This window comes from Cololabis saira, chromosome 18 (genome assembly GCF_033807715.1).
Source record: "Cololabis saira isolate AMF1-May2022 chromosome 18, fColSai1.1, whole genome shotgun sequence".
Taxonomy (NCBI): Eukaryota; Metazoa; Chordata; class Actinopteri; order Beloniformes; family Belonidae; genus Cololabis; species Cololabis saira.
The window spans coordinates 41,592,743-41,612,458 of record NC_084604.1 but is presented as its reverse complement, the minus strand read 5'-3'; the positions used below and the strand labels follow the sequence as shown (position 1 = coordinate 41,612,458).

At 43.3% G+C, this 19,716-nt stretch overlaps 1 protein-coding gene across 7 annotated transcripts in view; it reads left to right on the top strand.

Annotated features, from left to right (window-relative positions):
* The window catches only part of LOC133464461 (unconventional myosin-VI-like), a 73,561-nt gene extending 54,939 nt beyond the window's left edge, over window positions 1–18,622 (top strand). For 2 of the 7 annotated variants that reach the window (XM_061746462.1, XM_061746459.1), the window contains 7 exons: window positions 2,676–2,711; window positions 2,902–2,940; window positions 4,881–4,984; window positions 5,813–5,944; window positions 6,974–7,000; window positions 10,527–10,745; window positions 14,851–15,713. In XM_061746462.1, the coding sequence (XP_061602446.1) occupies window positions 2,676–2,711; window positions 2,902–2,940; window positions 4,881–4,984; window positions 5,813–5,944; window positions 6,974–7,000; window positions 10,527–10,745; window positions 14,851–15,050 (757 nt within the window). In that variant the 3' untranslated portion in view covers window positions 15,051–15,713. Of the gene's footprint in view, window positions 1–2,675; window positions 2,712–2,901; window positions 2,941–4,880; window positions 4,985–5,812; window positions 5,945–6,973; window positions 7,001–10,526; window positions 10,746–14,850; window positions 15,714–17,702 lie in introns of those variants that run through there. The other 5 variants (XM_061746465.1, XM_061746463.1, XM_061746460.1 and 2 more) reach the window with 4 other exon arrangements.
* The last annotated feature ends 1,094 nt before the right edge of the window (window positions 18,623–19,716 follow it).

Genomic DNA, 19,716 nt, shown 5'->3' with positions numbered 1-19,716 from the left:
CCGTTTAACCCGCTGATCTAACCAGAACCAGAACCCCCTGATCCCTAAACCCCCTAGTCCACTAAAACCCCCCAGTCCTCTTAAAAACCTGCATGCTGCAACAATCTGCCTTAAACTAACTCCTGATTCTGATCAAAACTAATGATCCACAATCAATAACCTCAATAACCCTGTCCTGCAGACCAGGAACCAGTTAGAACCAGTTAGAACCAGTCAGGAACTGGTGAGGAACCAGTCAGGAACTGGACAGTGTTGAGGAATTTATCCAAACCAGTGGAGAAGTCGGCTTGTGAGTTGTGAGTGTTATTCCGTACCCGGCGGTGAGCAGGACCAGCACGGACCAGGTCTGAGTTGGTGTGCCGACCCAGAGAGATTTTACAACACGGTTTTTATACGAGAAGTTCAATCAACAAAAGACAGGAATAAACAAGCCAAGTGAGAGACAAAAAGTAATTTACAGTCGGGTGTAGGGATGGGAATCCAGAACCGGTTCCCAGTCTTTCAATTCCTTGGAACCGTTTGCATTTTTCACAAACGATTCCCTTATCGATTCCAGTGGGCGTGAATGACGTCACCAAGCACGTTGCGAAAACATGGCGACAAAGCGGCATAAACGCTCGAAAGTTTGGTTACATTTTACCAAAAAGGACGACAACAGGGCGACAATTCTTGCAATGTGGACATTTCAACAAAGGGGGGAAACTGTCAGGACTCGGCCGGCTGATGCGCTGGGAGCGCGGAGTCAGCCGGCATGTGGTAAGGCTGATTTATGGTTCCGCGGTACACCAACGCAGAGCCTACGGCGTAGGGTACGCGGCTACACGCACTGTACGGCGCGTGTCGCCGCGTACCCTACGCCGTAGGCTCTGCGTCGATTTAACGCGGAACCATAAATCATGCTTTAGAAGAGCTGCACGCCCGGACACGCGGACGTGCCGGCGCTCCTGACAGCTGCAGCTCGTCAGCTCATCTATGGAGAAGTTAAAGAGCAGCTACCGCTAGCTTCTACTGCTAGCTTCTACTGCTAGCTTCTACCGCTAGCTTCTCCTTTCATCAAGGCAGGGAAGAGTATCAGGCCAGAATAGATGAATGTCACCAGCAGTTACTAAGTTTGTGGTGTTGAACATGTTACTGGACATTCTTGTGCAATTGCTACAAAATAATTTGTTGTTTTTAGTTAATTTCTACAGAAGAATATTTATTTTATTATTATTTTATATTAAATACATATTTTATATTACAAATAATTTTGTGGGGACCCCCTGGTACCATGGAGGAGCCCAAGGCTGGGGGCGTCTTAAGACCTCACTTATATTTTTTTGTTCAAAGATATAAAAGTTTTATATCTTTGAACAAAAAAGATCAGAGAAACAAAGAAATTGAAACAAAGAAACAATTTTAGTATCAACTTTGTTTTATTAAAACAAAGTTGATACTAAAATTGTTTCTTCTCCTTTTTTCCAAATGAGAATCGATAAGAGAATCGATAAAGAATCGAATGGTTAAGCAGAATCGAAAATGGAATCGGAATCGAAAAAATCGTATCAATTCCCATACCTAATCAGGTGTGATGTTTCAGTTTGGGACGACCCCCTGAGGAGTCAGGAAGTCCATATATGGATCCTCCCTGGATCAAGTCCTCGTCTCTGCAGGAGCTGGAAGTCAAAGACACTTCCACGGTGCCGTCTCAGCAGGGATTCAGGACGCTGGAACTTGACAACGTGACAATGTGTCTCGAGCACTGTATGAGACTGGAGCCGCCTGCAAGTCCTCGTCCCTGCAGGGGTCCTCGTCCCTGCAGGGTTCCTCGTCCCTGCAGGGTTCCTCGTCCCTGCAGGGGTCCTCGTCCCTGCAAGTCCTCGTCCCTGCAGGGTTCCTCGTCCCTGCAAGTCCTCGTCCCTGCAGGGTTCCTCGTCCCTGCAAGTCCTCGTCCCTGCAGGGGTGCTCGTCCCTGCAGGGGTGCTCGTCCCTGCAGGGGTGCTCGTCCCTGCAGGGGTCCTCGTCCCTGCAAGTCCTCGTCCCTGCAGGGGTGCTCGTCCCTGCAGGGGTGCTCGTCCCTGCAAGTCCTCGTCCCTGCAGGGGTCCTCGTCCCTGCAAGTCCTCGTCCCTGCAAGTCCTCGTCCCTGCAGGGGTCCTCGTCCCTGCAGGGGTCCTCGTCCCTGCAAGTCCTCGTCCCTGCAGGGGTCCTCGTCCCTGCAGGGGTCCTCGTCCCTGCAGGGGTCCTCGTCCCTGCAGGGGTCCTCGTCCCTGCAGGGGTCCTCGTCCCTGCAAGTCCTCGTCCCTGCAAGTCCTCGTCCCTGCAGGGGTCCTCGTCCCTGCAGGGGTCCTCGTCCCTGCAGGGGTCCTCGGGAAGCTGGAACTTGCGTGACAATGTCTCTCAACAACAGGGAACTACTTAGGAACCAGTCAGGGCAGGAAGTGGCGTTGAAGCTGCTGTGAACGGCTGTTTCTCTGCAGAAATGCATTGTGGGTAAAGCCGATTGCCCCGCCCACCTCTGACCAGGAACCAATCACTTCTAAAGGTTCCCCCTCGAGTTCCCAGCGTGATTCTCAGCCGCCGATAATCAATAAACGTCTGATCGTCTCGGGTCCTGATCGGTCGGGGAACCAATCAATCGTCTCAATGATCGTATGGATCGTATCGATCGGCTCTAACGTTTTGTAACTCTTTCCAGAATTCCTGCCTCCACAAAGATGAAGAGCCTGACCATGTAGGTACCAGAACCAGAACCCCCTAGACCCGGGTCGGGGTCTAGACCCGGGTCGGGGTCTAGACCCGGGTCGGGTTAGACCTGCTGATCCGGGTCAGGGTTAGAACCGGGTCAGAGTTAGTCCTACTGAGCCGTAGCTGGTCTCAGGTGAACTCTGCTAACGGCTAACGGCTAACTTACTGCTTTCCAGGGAGGAAATGGCGAAGGAAATGACCGAACTTCTGGCTAGGTGGGTGGAAACGTTCAAAACTAATCAAATCAATCAGTCGATGAAAATCAATCGGGTTGATTCTCCGTCGACCTCGTTGGAGAATCGGAGGTCGACGGTTCCAGAGGTGATTTTTTCACTCGGTGACGTTTCCTGGTGATTCTTTGGGATCTTTGTTCTTGTTCCAGTCGTCAAAAGTTAGGGCTGTTAGTCGGGCTGATCTGCTCTTTAGTTTAAACAGTCGGAGCTCCATCTCTCAGTCTTAACTAGCCTCACACGTTAGCATAAGCTAATGGCTAAGCTAATGGCTAACCTGTGGTAACCGACCCAACTAGTGATGCACCGAAATTAAAATTTGTGGCCGAAACCGAAAATAATAAAAAAACACTTGGCCGAACACCGAACATGGTTCTTCAGCAGTTTTTCATTTATTTTGCCAATTTTTTCACCATTGCATAAATCAAATACATTTGATTTAGGCATGCTTTTAAAAGAAAAAAATATTTTACAAAATTACAAGGTAGAAAATATTTATTGAACATAAAAAAATGAAATTTTTTTAATTTCCAGCATTCTGTTGTTTTGGTTCCACCTCCTGGTGAATGTTGGTAAAATTCTTATGTGGTTATTTTTTGACTTTTTTCACAAAATTTTGACTTTTTTCTCGACATTTCAACTTTTTTCGACATTTTGACATATTTTCACAAAATTTCAACTTTTTTCACAAAATTTCAACTTTTTTCACAAAATTTTGACTTTTTCTCGACATTTCGATTTTTCTCGACATTTCGATTTTTCTCGACATTTCAACTTTTTTCGACATTTTCACATTTTTTCACAAAATTTTGACATTTTTCACAACATTTTGACTTTTTTCTCGACATTTCGACTTTTTTCTCGACATTTTGACTTTTTTCAAAAAATGTTGACATTTTTCACAAAATTTTGACTTTTTTCTCGACATTTTGACTTTTTTCACAAAATTTTGACTTTTTTAACATTTTGACTTTTTTCACAAAATTTTGGCTTTTTCCCGACATTTCGGCTTTTTTCTCGACATTTCGACTTTTTTCACCAAATTTCGACTTTTTTCACAAAGTTTTGACTTTTTCATGAAAATTTCTTAATTTCCAGCATTATGTTGTTTTGGTTCCACCTCCTGGTGAATGTTAGGTCAAATTCTTATGTGGTTACTTTTTGGTTGGCCAACGATTTATGTTTGTGGTGCAACAGTTACGGAGCGGCCAGTCTATTTCCTTATTTTACAACGCCGTTATTAATTGTTCGGTTTTTTTCCCACTTATTCCACCGAACACCGAAAGTGTTTTCTTTGCCATTTTCGGCCGAACAATTTCAGTTACTGAACAATCGGTGCATCACTAGACCCAACAGATTCCCAGTCTGGTCGAGGTCCTAGGTTAGAATAACTCCATATGAACTTTTACATATTTAGAGGAGAATAAACCAACTAACGTCGTGGCGACTGCAGCAGCAGCAGCAGCAGCAGCAGCAGCATGGGCTCCGTCCTGGACCTCGCAGGTCTTCCTCCTCCTCCTCCTCCTCCTCCTCCTCTCCCTCCTCTTCCTCCTCAGTGATGCAGCTCTCTGGCTCCGCCTCCCTGACACCTGTAGCTCCGCCTCTTCCTTTTTACCTCTGGTTTTCTCTGGGGTTTACTGAGCACGTGCTGATGGTTGTACTGGAGCAGGACCGGGTCCTGGACCAGGACCTGGTCCAGGACCTGGTCCAGGACCAGGACCTCAAACATCCAGGAGGTTTCTGCTCCGTCTGGGAGGTTCTGGAGTCAGAACTCTTCATTCTACTAGAACATGAGCCTCAGCGTCCTCAGTAAACCCCCCCGTCCCCTGCTGGTGTCCACCAGTCCCTCACGGCCCCCTGGTCTCCCTGGTGTCTCCGGTTCTTCACCGCCCCCCTTGTCCCCCCTGTCCTCCTTGTGTCTCCAGAGGTCCACAGGTCCAGGCCTCCAAGGCGGCCGCCGGAGCCAAGAAGTTTGAGCTGAGCAAGTGGAAGTACGCCGAGCTGCGGGACGCCATCAACACGTCCTGCGGTGAGTAGAGGGGACGCCGTCACGGGGGGGGGGGGGGGGGACATCTGGGACTAGTAACATCTGGGGACATCTGGAACATCTGGGACTAGTAACATCTGGGACTAGTAACTTCTGGACTAGTAACTTCTGGGACTAGTAGCTGCAACTTGAGCAGCTGAGGCTGCAAAGGGACGACGACGATAATAAATGCAATAACTCCTGCAATAATTGGCGAGCCAGCTAGGAGCCCAAATCTGCCTTTGAACAGATTGCAAGTTGCCTTTATTTTGAAATCTATGTTTGTGCGGTTTAGCCTCCTAAACGCAGCCGCAGCTAACGTTAGCAGCATCGATGTTAGCTATTTATCGAGCCCGGTAATGGGACAGTTTAATAAAGTTCATCTGAGATTGTTCTCCTGCTAAACTTGGCGAGCCAGCCAGGAGGTCAAATCTGCCTTTGAACAGATACTTTATTTTTATTTGTACACAACAAATAACATTTAACTTTACTGAAACATCTAAAATCTACAGTTTCCGAAGTTGAGAGAGTGACTGTCTTGAACATGAACATCACACTCCTTGTTTGTCAGTTTGAACATGAATATAGTCTTGGTCAGAAACACTGAGCTCTAATTCAAGTCACATTCATGAGCTAATTATTAAACATTTATTATTTTGTTAATCCTCAAAATCATCTGGGACTAATAACATGTGGGGCAGGTGAGTCCTGGTTCCCAGGCGAGTCCTGGTCCCAAGGTGAGTCCTGGTTCCCTGACGGCGGTCCTTGTTCCCTGACGGTGGTCCTGGTTCCCTAACGGTCCTGGTTCCCTAACGGTCCTTGTCCCCCCAGACATCGAGCTGCTGGCCGCCTGCAGGGAGGAGTTCCACCGCCGGCTGAAGGTCTACCACGCCTGGAAGTCCAAGAACAAGAAGAGGAACACGGAGACGGAGCAGCGGGCGCCCAGATCCATCACCGACTACGGTACAGATCAGCCCGGACCCCCCCGTCCGAGGGGGGGACCTACGTCCGTTTAGACCCCCCCTCGTGGGGGTCTAGGTCCGTGTAGAACAGGGGTGGCCAACGACTTTGTAGTGCAGTGAGGCCACGTTTCCACAGAGCTCGTATTTACAGAAACGGATATTTCCCCCTCTACGTTTATAAAAGTCCCATCATTTCCAGGAACCTGCATAAATATCTGTTAAGGTGCTATGAGCAGCCAAACCTACAGGGGGCAGTGTAACGAGAAGATAAAGTCATGCTAGCCAATCAGAATCCTGGAAAAAAACATCAACAAATGACACGAGTAACTTCCAGTTACTTCCAAGATGAACCAGAGTCTTTGGTTTGGAGTGACAGAGAAGTGGAGTTACTTCTCAAAATGTCGACCTTTTTCTCAAAATTTCGACTTTTTCTCAAAATTTCGACTTTTTCTCGACCTTTTTCTCAAAATTTCGACTTTTTCTCAAAAATTTGACTTTTTTCTTAGCTTTTTTCTCAAAATTTCGACTTTTTCTCAAAATTTTGACTTTTTTCTCTGCTTTTTTCTCAAAATTTCGACTTTTCTCGACTTTTTTCTCAAAATTTCGACTTTTTTCTCTGCTTTTTTCTCAAAATTTCGACTTTTCTCGACTTTGTTCTCAATTTCGACTTTTTTCTCAAAATTTCGACTTTTCTCGACTTTTCTCAAAATTTCGACCTTTTTCTAAAAATTTCGACTTTTTCTCAAAATTTCGACTTTTCTCAACTTTTTTCTCAAAATTTCAACTTTTTTCTCAAAATTTCAACTTTTCTCGACTTTATTCTCAAAATTTCGACTTTTTCTCAAAACTTCGTGAGGGATCATGGGTAGTTGATGGAGTGAAGGATCATGGGTAGTTGATGGAGTGAGGGATCATGGGTAGTTGATCTTAGCCTCTGATTGGTCGGCCACCCCTGCTGTAGATGTTTAAGTGTCTTCATCTGTTTTCATGTCCTGAGAAGGGAATCATCTCATTAAATATTCACTTCCAGGTCTCCCAGCGCCTGTGAAAGCATCATGTAAGTGCCCCTCCCTCGAAGCCCCGCCCCCTCCAAGCCCCGCCCCCCCAAAGCCCCGCCCCTCAAAGCCCCGCCCCCCCGGTGTGACACTAACAGCATAGCTGCCCCGCCCCCTTTAACCCCGCCCCCTTAAACCCCGCCCACCCATCTGCTGGTGTCGCTGGCGTCTGCTTGCAGCTGCTGCTCCGGGTGACGAGGCTGGGATGAGGGTTTCCATGGTAACCACGGCCTCCCGAGGCTGGGATGAGGGTTTCTATGGTAACCACGGCCTCGCAGGGCTGGGATGAGGGTTTCCATGGTAACCATGGCCTCGCAGGGCTGGGATGAGGGTTTCCATGGTAACCACGTCCTCGCAGGGCTGGGATGAGGGTTTCTATGGTAACCATGGCCTCGCGAGGCTGGGATGAGGGTTTCTATGGTAACCACGGCCTCACGAGGCCCTGATGAGGGTTTCCATGGTAACCACGGCCTCGCGAGGTTGGGATGAGGGTTTCCATGGTAACCACGGCCTTGCGTGGCTTGGGATGAGGGTTCCCATGGTAACCACGGCCTCGCGAGGCTGTGATGAGGGTTTCCATGGTAACCACGGCCTCACGAGGCTGTGATGAGGGTTTCCATGGTAACCACGGCCTCACGAGGCTGTGATGAGGGTTTCCATGGTAACCACGGCCTCACGAGGCTGTGATGAGGGTTTCCATGGTAACCACGGCCTCGCGAGGTTGGGATGAGGGTTTCCATGGTAACCACGGCCTCGCGAGGTTGGGATGAGGGTTTCCATGGTAACCACGTCCTCGCAGGGCTGGGATGAGGGTTTCCATGGTAACCACGGCCTCGCGAGGCTGTGATGAGGGTTTCCATGGTAACCACGGCCTTGCGAGGCCCTGATGAGGGTTTCCATGGTAACCACGGCCTCGCGAGGCCCTGATGAGGGTTTCCATGGTAACCACGGCCTCGCAAGGCTGTGATGAGGGTTTCCATGGTAACCACGGCCTCACATGGCTTACTGTATTGGCCCGAATATGAGACGGTGTTTGTTGCATTGAAATTAGACTGAAAAAGTGGGAGGATTCTTGTATTTTTCACCAAACGTGTCAGACTCCAGTCCAGTCCTAGTTCAGATCCGGCACCTCTCTATCTGACCACCAGAAAACTATTTTTTAATATCTTACTTTACTGTTTCTGTTTGCGAGTTGCCTTTATTTTGAAATGTGCGGTGGGCTTCCTGTGCTTGAGTTGTGGGTGGAAAACAACGGTCAGTCCCACTCTGATTGGCTGTCCCTGTGTGTGGGCGTGTCCATACGCTGGTAGTGGACACTGATTGGCCGTCCCTGTGTGTGGGCGTGTCTAGGGCTGGGCGATTTTGGACAAAAATAAAATCCCGATTTTTTTTTTTTTCTCTGAAAACCAGATTTTCAATTTCGATTTTTTTGGTAAAACTACAAAAGACAATGGAATTGTTTCAAATATTTTATCTTTATTTTTTAAAGAAAATAGCAAACAAATTTCCCTATTGGGAATAAAGTGCAATTGAAAGATCCTGTAAATCCTTGAGTTTAATAAAGTGACAACATTTACAATTGTCTGGACCAAACAAAGATGACTAGACGGGCTATGTCTGTAATGCAGCTGCAAAAAAGGAAAATCGATTTTCCGATTTTCCTTTTTTAACATCGATTGTGATTAATAAATCCGATTTAGATTTAAAATCGATTAATCGCCCAGCCCTAGGCGTGTCCATACACTGGTAGGCTCCCATGGTAGCTGGTATATTTACGTCTTTGTTTTGACACCATTTTTTTTATATTTCTTACTTATAATTAAAGGCAGAGGGAATTATGAAACATATTAGAAGGAAAAAATAGTATTTACTTATTTATTTATATTTTACGTAGTCTTGTAGCTGTACAATGACTCTTTGATGCTAACCTTAATGGTGCTGAGAGTTTCTCTCCCCGTTTGCACTACGTTAAAACCTGAATCAGATCAGTGTGAAAGCATTTGGGCGGTAATTAGCTTTGCCCACATGCTTAATTTTCTTTTTTGATTTAATTTTTTGTTAAAGTATAGGGATGGTTAAAAAAGTTTGTTCATCTGAGCTTTTATTCTCCTGCCATAAATTGGCGAGCCAGCTAGGAGGTCAAATCTGCCTTTGAACAGATACTTTATTTGTGTTTGTACACAAGAAATAACAGGATTTAACTTGACTGAAACATCTAAAATCTACAGTTTCTGAAGTTGAAGGAGTCACTTCTTCGAACATGAACAACTCCTTGTTTGTCAGTTTGAACATTAATGAAGTCTTTGAATCGTCAGAAACACTGAGCTCTAATTCAAGTCACATTCATGAGCTTCTTATTAAACATTTCTCAATTTCTGTTATTCCTCAAAACATTCAGATAAAACTGCTTCAGATTTGTTGAGAACAAAGTCGAAATTTTGAGAAAAAGGTCGAAATTTTGAGAAAAAGTATTTTTCGAAATTTCGACTTTTCTCAACTTTTTTCTCAAAATTTCGCCTTTTTTCTCAAATTTTCGACTTTTATTGACTTTTTTTCTCAAAATTTCGACCTTTTTCTCAAAATTTCGACTTTTCTCGACTTTTTTCTCAAAATTTCGACTTTTTTCTCAAAATTTCGACTTTTTTCTCAAAATTTCTCAAAAACTGATATTTCCCCCTCTCCGTTTATAAAAACACCATTTCCAGGAACCTGCATAAATATCTGTTAAGGTGCTATGAGCAGCCAAACCTACAGGGGGCAGTGTAACGAGAAGATAAAGTCATGCTAGCCAATCAGAATCCTGGAAAAAAACATCAACAAATGACACGAGTAACTTCCAGTTACTTCCAAGATGAACCAGAGTCTTTGGTTTGGAGTGACAGAGAAGTGGAGTTACTTTTAAGTGTGACGTTAGAATATAAAACAGAATATAAACATAATAGACTCGGCTATGCTACAGTAACAAACAGGAAATAGATTTGTTTCAAAGAATCAAAGTCCACAGATAGTTTCCTAAACCGTTTTATTAAGCTACAAATATTATCATTCAGATAAAACTGCTTCAGATTTGTAAAGGCTGTGTGAAGTTCCTGCTTTTTCTCCAGTTTCTCCTATTTTCAAACATGTCTGAAGAGAAACATACCTCTCACATTTCTGCTTCCAACCCCAACTAAGTGAACCCTTCCTGATCTAAACTTAGTAAACCCGTTCTGATTTGTGTCTGAACCCCTTTTGACCCCTTTTGACTGATTTTTAAACTGAAACCTGATCCAATAATCACATCCAGCTCCTTCAGTCCTCATAGTCGGCTTTTTTATTCACATTTTTATTTAGCAATTAGGAAATAAAGAAGTTCATGAGCCGATCGTTTCCGAACATGAATAAAGTGTTTGATCCTGTCGTAAAAACACTTTATCACATGTTCTGACGGCACATGTTAGCTTGCAGCTTAGCTAGCTCCTGCCCCGAGTCCCGTTCCTGTTTCTTGAAATTGTATTGCAACATTAATCTGGACTTTTCCCCCCACAGCCCTGCAGAACCCGGCCCCCCCGGGCCCGCCCCGGCACCACGAGGTGGCCCTGAACCGGCAGCAGCGATACTTCCGGATCCCGTTCGTGCGTCCGGGCGACCAGTACAAGGACCCGCAGAACAAGAAGAAGGGCTGGTGGTACGCCCACTTCGACGGGCCCTGGATCGCCCGGCAGATGGAGCTGCACCCGGACAAGCAGCCCATCGTGCTGGTGGCAGGTCGGTACCGGCCCGGTGGTCCACTTCCTGTACAGGTCTGCACAAACCTGATCCACAACCAGGATCTACAGTTGCTGTCGTCAATGGAAAATATTACTAAATATTGTCGTCAACCAAAATTCGGACTAAATATTGTCGTTAACGAAAATTCTGACTAAATATTGTCAATGAAAATTTGGACTAAATATTGTTAACGAAAATTCACACTAAATATTGTCGCCAACAAAAATTCGGTCTAAATATTGTCATCAGCAAAAATTCGGACTAAATATCGTCGTCATTGAAAATTCGGACTAAATATCGTTAATGAAAATTCGGCTAAAAATTGTCAACGAAAATTCACACTAAATGTTGTCAATGAAAATTCTGACTAAATATTGTCGTCAACGAAAATTCGGAGTAAATATTGTCGTCAACGAAAATTCGGAGTAAATATTGTCGTCAACGAAAATTCGGACTAAATATTGTCGTCAACGAAAATTCGGACTAAATATTGTCGTCAACGAAAATTCGGACTAAATATCGTCGTCAACGAAAATTCGGAGTAAATATCGTCGTCAACGAAAATTCAGACTAAATATCGTCATCAACGAAAATTCAGACTAAATATCGTCGTCAATGAAAATTCTGACTAAATATTGTCAACGAAAATTCTGACTAAATATTGTCGTCAACGAAAATTCGGACTAAATATCGTCAACGAAAATTCGGACTAAATATCGTCAACGAAAATTCGGACTTAATATCGTCGTCAACGAAAATTCGGACTAAATATCGTCGTCAACGAAAATTCAGACTAAATATTGTCGTCAATGAAAATTCGGACTAAATATTGTCGTCAACGAAAATTCGGACTAAATATCGTCAACGAAAATTCAGACTAAATATCGTCAACGAAAATTCGGACTTAATATCGTCGTCAACGAAAATTCGGACTAAATATCGTCGTCAACGAAAATTCAGACTAAATATCGTCGTCAATGAAAATTTTGAGTAAATATCGTCGTCGACGGGCCGCTCGGTGGCGCAGTGGGTTAAGCGGCGGCTCATATACTAAGGCTACAGTCCTCCTGCAGCGGTCGTTGGTTCGAATCCAGCCCGCGCACCTTTGCTGCATGTCTTCCCCGTTCTCTCTCTCTACCCCTTTCCAGTCTGCATCTCAATAAAGGGCCACTAGAGCCCAAAAAAATCTTTAAAAAAAAAAAAAAATAAAATATCGTCGTCGTCGAAAATTCGGACTAAATATCGTCGTCAATGAAAATTCTGACTAAATATTGTCAACGAAAATTCGGAGTAAATATTGTCGTCAATGAAAATTCGGACTAAATATTGTCGTCAACGAAAATTCTGACTAAATATCGTCATCAATGAAAATTCGGAGTAAATATTGTCGTCAACGAAAATTCGGAGTAAATATTGTCGTCAACGAAAATTCGGACTAAATATTGTCGTCAACAAAAATTCGGACTAAATATCTTCGTCAACGAAAATTCGGAGTAAATATTGTCAACGAAAATTCGGACTAAATATCGTCGTCAATGAAAATTCGGACTAAATATTGTTAACGAAAATTCAGACTAAATATCGTCATCAACGAAAATTCTGACTAAATATCGTCGTCAATGAAAATTCGGACTAAATATTGTCGTCAACGAAAATTCTGACTAAATATTGTCGTCAACGAAAATTCGGACTAAATATCGTCAACGAAAATTCAGACTAAATATTGTCGTCAACGAAAATTCAGACTAAATATCGTCAACGAAAATTCGGACTTAATATCGTCGTCAACGAAAATTCAGACTTAATATCGTCGTCAACGAAAATTCGGACTAAATATCGTCGTCAACGAAAATTCAGACTAAATATTGTCGTCAATGAAAATTCGGACTAAATATCGTCGTCAATGAAAATTTTGAGTAAATATCGTCGTCGACGGGCCGCTCGGTGGCGCAGTGGGTTAAGCGGCGGCTCATATACTGAGGCTACAGTCCTCCTGCAGCGGTCGTTGGTTCGAATCCAGCCCGCGCACCTTTGCTGCGTGTCTTCCCCGTTCTCTCTCTCTACCCCTTTCCAGTCTGCATCTCAATAAAGGGCCACTAGAGCCCAAAAAAATCTTTAAAAAAAAAAAAAAAAAAATATCGTCGTCGTCGAAAATTCGGACTAAATATCGTCGTCAATGAAAATTCTGACTAAATATTGTCAACGAAAATTCGGAGTAAATATTCTCGTCAATGAAAATTCTGACTAAATATTGTCAACGAAAATTCGAAGTAAATATTGTCGTCAATGAAAATTCGGACTAAATATTCTCGTCAACGAAAATTCTGACTAAATATCGTCATCAATGAAAATTCGGAGTAAATATTGTCGTCAATGAAAATTCGGACTAAATATTGTCGTCAACGAAAATTCGGACTAAATATCGTCATCAATGAAAATTCGGAGTAAATATTGTCGTCAACGAAAATTCGGAGTAAATATCGTCGTCAACGAAAATTCGGACTAAATATTGTCGTCAACGAAAATTCGGAATAAATATCGTTGTCAATGAAAATTCGGACTAAATATTGTTAACGAAAATTCGGACTAAATATCGTCAACGAAAATTCGGACTAAATATTGTCGTCAACGAAAATTCGGAATAAATATCGTCAATGAAAATTCTGACTAAATATCGTCATCAACGAAAATTCTAACTAAATATTGTCGTCAACGAATATTCGGACTAAATATCGTCAACGAAAATTCTAATTTAGTCTTGTAGCTGTACAACGGTTCTTTGACGCTAACTTTAATGGTGATGTGGTCTGAGATGAGAGTTTTGAACCACGGTGGCTTTCTTTCTCCCTTTGCACTACGTTAACACCTGAATCAGATCAGATGAAAGCAGTTGGGGGGGTAATTAACTTTGCCCACGTGCTTAATTTTCTTTTTTGATTTAATTTTTCTTTTTTTGTAAGTAATGGGATGGTTAAATAAAGTTAATCTGAGGTTTTATTCTCCTGTGATAACTTGGCGAGCCAGCTAGGAGGTCAAATCTGCCTTTGAACAGATCATTTATTTTTGTTTGTACACAACAAATAAAAATTTTTTCCAACAATATATTTATTTATTTATTTAAAAACGTAATAATTCAATTCAATTTTATTTATATAGCGTCTAATACAACAAAAGTTGTCTCTAGACGCTTTCCAGAGATCCAGAACATGAACATAAACTCCAGAGCAGTTATTACATAAACAATGGCAGGTAAAAACTCCCCTAGTGGGAGAAAAACCGTAAGACAAACAGTGGCAAGAAAAACTCCCCTTTAGGAGGAAGAAACCTGGACCAGGACCTGGATCATAAGGGGGGGCCCTCCTGCCGAGGGCCAGACTGGTGGGTCAGGGACGGCAACAGCACAGCAGGCAGGTGGAAGCAGCAGCTGGATGTCCAGGGGTGGGGACCGCAGGCCAGCACGCAGCTCCCGAAGCTCCGGCCCAATCAGCAAGTCCCAGGTTGGGGTGCAGGGTCGGGGAAAGGTTGAAAAGGGGCAGGGCCAGGGAGAGGAGTCTTGAGGGACGAACCTTCTCCCCCGCCCAAAAGGGGCCGTTACCCTGCCCCTCTCACTCCCACACTGCAGGATCCGGTGTTTTGCATTCAGAGATGCTGCACCATGTACAAAAGAGAAAAAAGAGAAGAGAAGGGGGCCCAGCACAAGAAACTACAGGAGCGACTCTAACACACTAAAGTTTACACTACCTAGAGATTTACCAACACCAGCTAGAGGTTTACTAAACACTAACTATAGGCTTTACTAAACAGAAAGGTTTTAAGTTTAGTTTTAAAGGTGGAGGTGGTGTCAGCCTCCTTAACCCAGATTGGAAGTTGGTTCCATAGTAATGGTGCCTGATAGCAGAACGCCCGCCCTCCAAATCTACATTTAGATACTCTAGGAACTATGAGTAAACCTGCACTCTGAGAGCGGAGAGCTCTGCCAGGAACATAAGGCACTATCAGGTCTTGTAATAGTACATACATACTGTATAACCCATGGGACTCGAAACATACAAAGTAAAAACTCAGCTGAAATGTGTCTCCATCTCCGTGTCTTGGTCTCCAGGGAAGGACGACATGGAGATGTGCGAGCTGAGCCTGGAGGAGACGGGTTTGTCCCGGAAACGCGGGGCCGAGATCCTGCCGCGGCAGTTCGAGGAGATCTGGGAGCGCTGCGGCGGTTTACAGTACCTGAGGGCCGCCATCGAGAGCCGGCAGGCCAGACCCACCTACGCCACGGCCGTGCTGCAGAGCCTGTTCAAGTGAGGGGGCCCCGGGGCCGGGGGGGCCCCACAGGGCCGGACCGGGCCAACGGGAACAAGCTCCAACCGGACCGGCCGTTCCTCGCTCTCCTTCTGTTTTTCTACGTTTGTGTTTGTGGGGGGTCCTGATTCCAGGTCCTGGTTCCTGGTCCAGGTCCAGGTCCTGGTTCCTGGTCCAGGTCCTGGTCTGGTTCCCGGTCCCGGTCCTGCACCAGGTCCTGGTCCCGGTCCAGACCACCTGACCCATCGCTGCTCTGAGGCCTTAACACTAATTCCCCCCCCACCGTTAATCCTTTAATGATGCATTCCTGCCAGACCTGATCCTGGTTCTGGTTCTGGTTCTGGTCCTGGTTCTGATCCTGGTTCTGGTTCCACCTGCTAATCACCTGGATGTGAACCCGCTGATTCTTCTTCTTCTGTGGTTTCAATGAGAACGTTCCTGGAGTTCCGAGACCAAATCTAAACACTAGTTTTTTGTTGTTTTCGCTCCTATTTTTTGATGATTTTGTCGGCTGTTTTCAGCAGAAATGTGAATTAATTCTGATTAATTATGCAACATGTCATCCTGAAGGTTGTGGATTTATTTCTAGTCGTCACCCGACGAAGCTTCGGCAAAGTTTTTCCTCAACATGATCTTTACTAAATAAATAAAACATGTCAGATTTCAGCTTGTCAGAGTTTTTTATTCTCTAACTTTACTTGTTTCTGTTGAAAATTCACACTAAATGTTGTCAACGAAAATTCGGACTAAATATCGTCGTCAATGAAAATTCTGATTAAATATCGTGGTCAACGAAAATTTGGAGTAAATATTGTCAACAAAAATTCTGACTAAATATTGTCGTCAACAAAAATTCGGACTAAATATCGTCGTCAACGAAAATTCTGACTAAATATCATCGTCAACGAAAATTCTGACTAAATATTGTCGTCAACAAAAATTCTGACAAAATATCGTTAACGAAAATTCGGACTAAATATCGTCGTCAACGAAAATTTGGACTAAATATCGTCAATGAAAATTCGGACTAAATATCGTCAACGAAAATTCGGACTAAATATCGTCGTCAACGAAAATTCTGACTAAATATTGTCGTCGAAAATTCGGACTAAATATTGTCGTCAATGAAAATTCGGAATAAATATTGTCGTCAACGAAAATTTGGACTAAATATTGTTAACGAAAATTCGGACTAAATATTGTCCTCAACGAAAATTCGGACTAAATATTGTCGTCGAAAATTCGGACTAAATATTGTCGTCGAAAATTCGGACTAAATATTGTCGTCAACGAAAATTCGGACTAAATATTGTCGTCGAAAATTCGGACTAAATATTGTCGTCAACGAAAATTCGGACTAAATATTGTCGTCAACGAAAATTTGGACTAAATATCGTCAATGAAAATTCGGACTAAATATTGTTGTCAACGAAAATTCGGACTAAATATTGTTGTCAACGAAAATTTGGACTAAATATCGTCAATGAAAATTCGGACTAAATATTGTCGTCAACGAAAATTCGGACTAAATATTGTCGTCAACGAAAATTTGGACTAAATATCGTCAATGAAAATTCGGACTAAATATCGTTGTCAACGAAAATTCGGACTAAATATTGTTGTCAACGAAAATTCGGACTAAATATCGTCAATGAAAATTCGGACTAAATATTGTCGTCGAAAATTCGGACTAAATATTGTCGTCAATGAAAATTCTGGCTAAATATCGTCGTCAACGAAAATTCGGACTAAATATCATCGTCAACGAAAATTCAAACTAAATATCGTCAACGAAAATTCGGACTAAATATTGTCGTCAACGAAAATTCGGACTAAATATCGTCGTCAACAAAAATTCGGACTAAATATTGTTGTCAACGAAAAACCGGACCAAATATCGTCAACGAAAATTCTAATTTAGTCTTGTAGCTGTAAAACGGTTCTTTGATGCTAACTTTAATGGTGATGTGGTCTGAGATGAGAGTTTTGAACCACGGTGGCTTTCTTTCTCCCTTTGCACTACGTTAACACCTGAATCAGATCAGGTGAAAGCAGTCGGGGGGTAATTAACTTTGCCCACGTGCTTAATTTTCTTTTTTGATTTAATTTTTCTTTTTTTGTAAGTAATGGGATGGTTAAATAAAGTTCATCTGAGGTTTTATTCTCCTGTGATAACTTGGCGAGCCAGCTAGGAGGTCAAATCTGCCTTTGAACAGATCATTTATTTTTGTTTGTACTCAACAAATAACATTTTTTTCCAACAATATATTGTAACACACTAGAGTTTACACTACCTAGAGATTTACCAACACCAGCTAGAGGTTTACTAAACACTAACTATAAGCTTTACTAAACAGAAAGGTTTTAAGTTTAGTTTTAAAGGTGGAGGTGGTGTCAGCCTCCTTAACCCAGATTGGAAGTTGGTTCCATAGTAATGGTGCCTGATAGCAGAACGCCCACCCTCCAAATCTACATTTAGATACTCTAGGAACTACGAGTAAACCTGCACTCTGAGAACGGAGAGCTCTGCCAGGAACATAAGGCACTATCAGGTCTTGTAATATTACATACAAACTGTATAACCCATGGGACTCGAAACATACAAAGTAAAAACTCAGCTGAAATGTGTCTCCATCTCCGTGTCTTGGTCTCCAGGGAAGGACGACATGGAGATGTGCGAGCTGAGCCTGGAGGAGACGGGTCTGTCCCGGAAACGCGGGGCCGAGATCCTGCCGCGGCAGTTCGAGGAGATCTGGGAGCGCTGCGGTGGTTTACAGTACCTGAGGGCCGTCATCGAGAGCCGGCAGGCCAGACCCACCTACGCCACGGCCGTGCTGCAGAGCCTGTTCAAGTGAGGGGGCCCCGGGGCCGGGGGGGCCCCACAGGGCCGGACCGGGCCAACGGGAACAAGCTCCAACCGGACCGGCCGTTCCTCGCTCTCCTTCTGTTTTTCTACGTTTGTGTTTGTGGGGGGGGTCCTGGGTCCTGGTCCCGGTCCTGGGCCTGGTCCTGCACCAGGTCCTGGTCCTGGACCTGGTTCAGGTTCCTGGTTCCTGGTCCAGGTCCAGGTCCTGGTTCCTGGTCCAGGTCCTGGTCTGGTTCCTGGTCCCGGTCCTGCACCAGGTCCTGGTCCCGGTCCAGACCACCTGACCCATCGCTGCTCTGAGGCCTTAACACTAATTCCCCCCCCACCGTTAATCCTTTAATGATGCATTCCTGCCAGACCTGATCCTGGTTCTGGTTCTGGTTCTGGTCCTGGTTCTGATCCTGGTTCTGGTTCCACCTGCTAATCACCTGGATGTGAACCCGCTGATTCTTCTTCTTCTGTGGTTTCAATGAGAACGTTCCTGGAGTTCCGAGACCAAATCTAAACACTAGTTTTTTCTTGTTTTCGCTCCTATTTTTTGATGATTTTGTCGGCTGTTATCAGCAGAAATGTGAATTAATTCAGATTAATTATGCAACATGTCATCCTGAAGGTTGTGGATTTATTTCTAGTCGTCACCCGACGAAGCTTCGGCAAAGTTTTTCCTCAACATGATCTTTACTAAATAAATAAAACATGTCAGATTTCAGCTTGTCAGAGTTTTTTATTCTCTAACTTTACTTGTTTCTGTTGAAAATTCACACTAAATGTTGTCAACGAAAATTCGGACTAAATATCGTCGTCAATGAAAATTCTGATTAAATATCGTGGTCAACGAAAATTTGGAGTAAATATTGTCAACAAAAATTCTGACTAAATATTGTCGTCAACAAAAATTCGGACTAAATATCGTCGTCAACGAAAATTCTGACTAAATATCATCGTCAACGAAAATTCTGACTAAATATTGTCGTCAACAAAAATTCTGACTAAATATCGTTAACGAAAATTCGGACTAAATATCGTCGTCAACGAAAATTTGGACTAAATATCGTCAATGAAAATTCGGACTAAATATCGTCAACGAAAATTCGGACTAAATATCGTCGTCAACGAAAATTCTGACTAAATATTGTCGTCGAAAATTCGGACTAAATATTGTCGTCAATGAAAATTCGGAATAAATATTGTCGTCAACGAAAATTTGGACTAAATATTGTTAACGAAAATTCGGACTAAATATTGTCCTCAACGAAAATTCGGACTAAATATTGTCGTCGAAAATTCGGACTAAATATTGTCGTCGAAAATTCGGACTAAATATTGTCGTCAACGAAAATTCGGACTAAATATTGTCGTCGAAAATTCGGACTAAATATTGTCGTCAACGAAAATTCGGACTAAATATTGTCGTCAACGAAAATTTGGACTAAATATCGTCAATGAAAATTCGGACTAAATATTGTTGTCAACGAAAATTCGGACTAAATATTGTTGTCAACGAAAATTTGGACTAAATATCGTCAATGAAAATTCGGACTAAATATTGTCGTCAACGAAAATTCGGACTAAATATTGTCGTCAACGAAAATTTGGACTAAATATCGTCAATGAAAATTTGGACTAAATATCGTTGTCAACGAAAATTCGGACTAAATATTGTTGTCAACGAAAATTCGGACTAAATATCGTCAATGAAAATTCGGACTAAATATTGTCGTCGAAAATTCGGACTAAATATTGTCGTCGAAAATTCGGATTAAATATTGTCGTCAACGAAAATTCGGACTAAATATCGTCAAT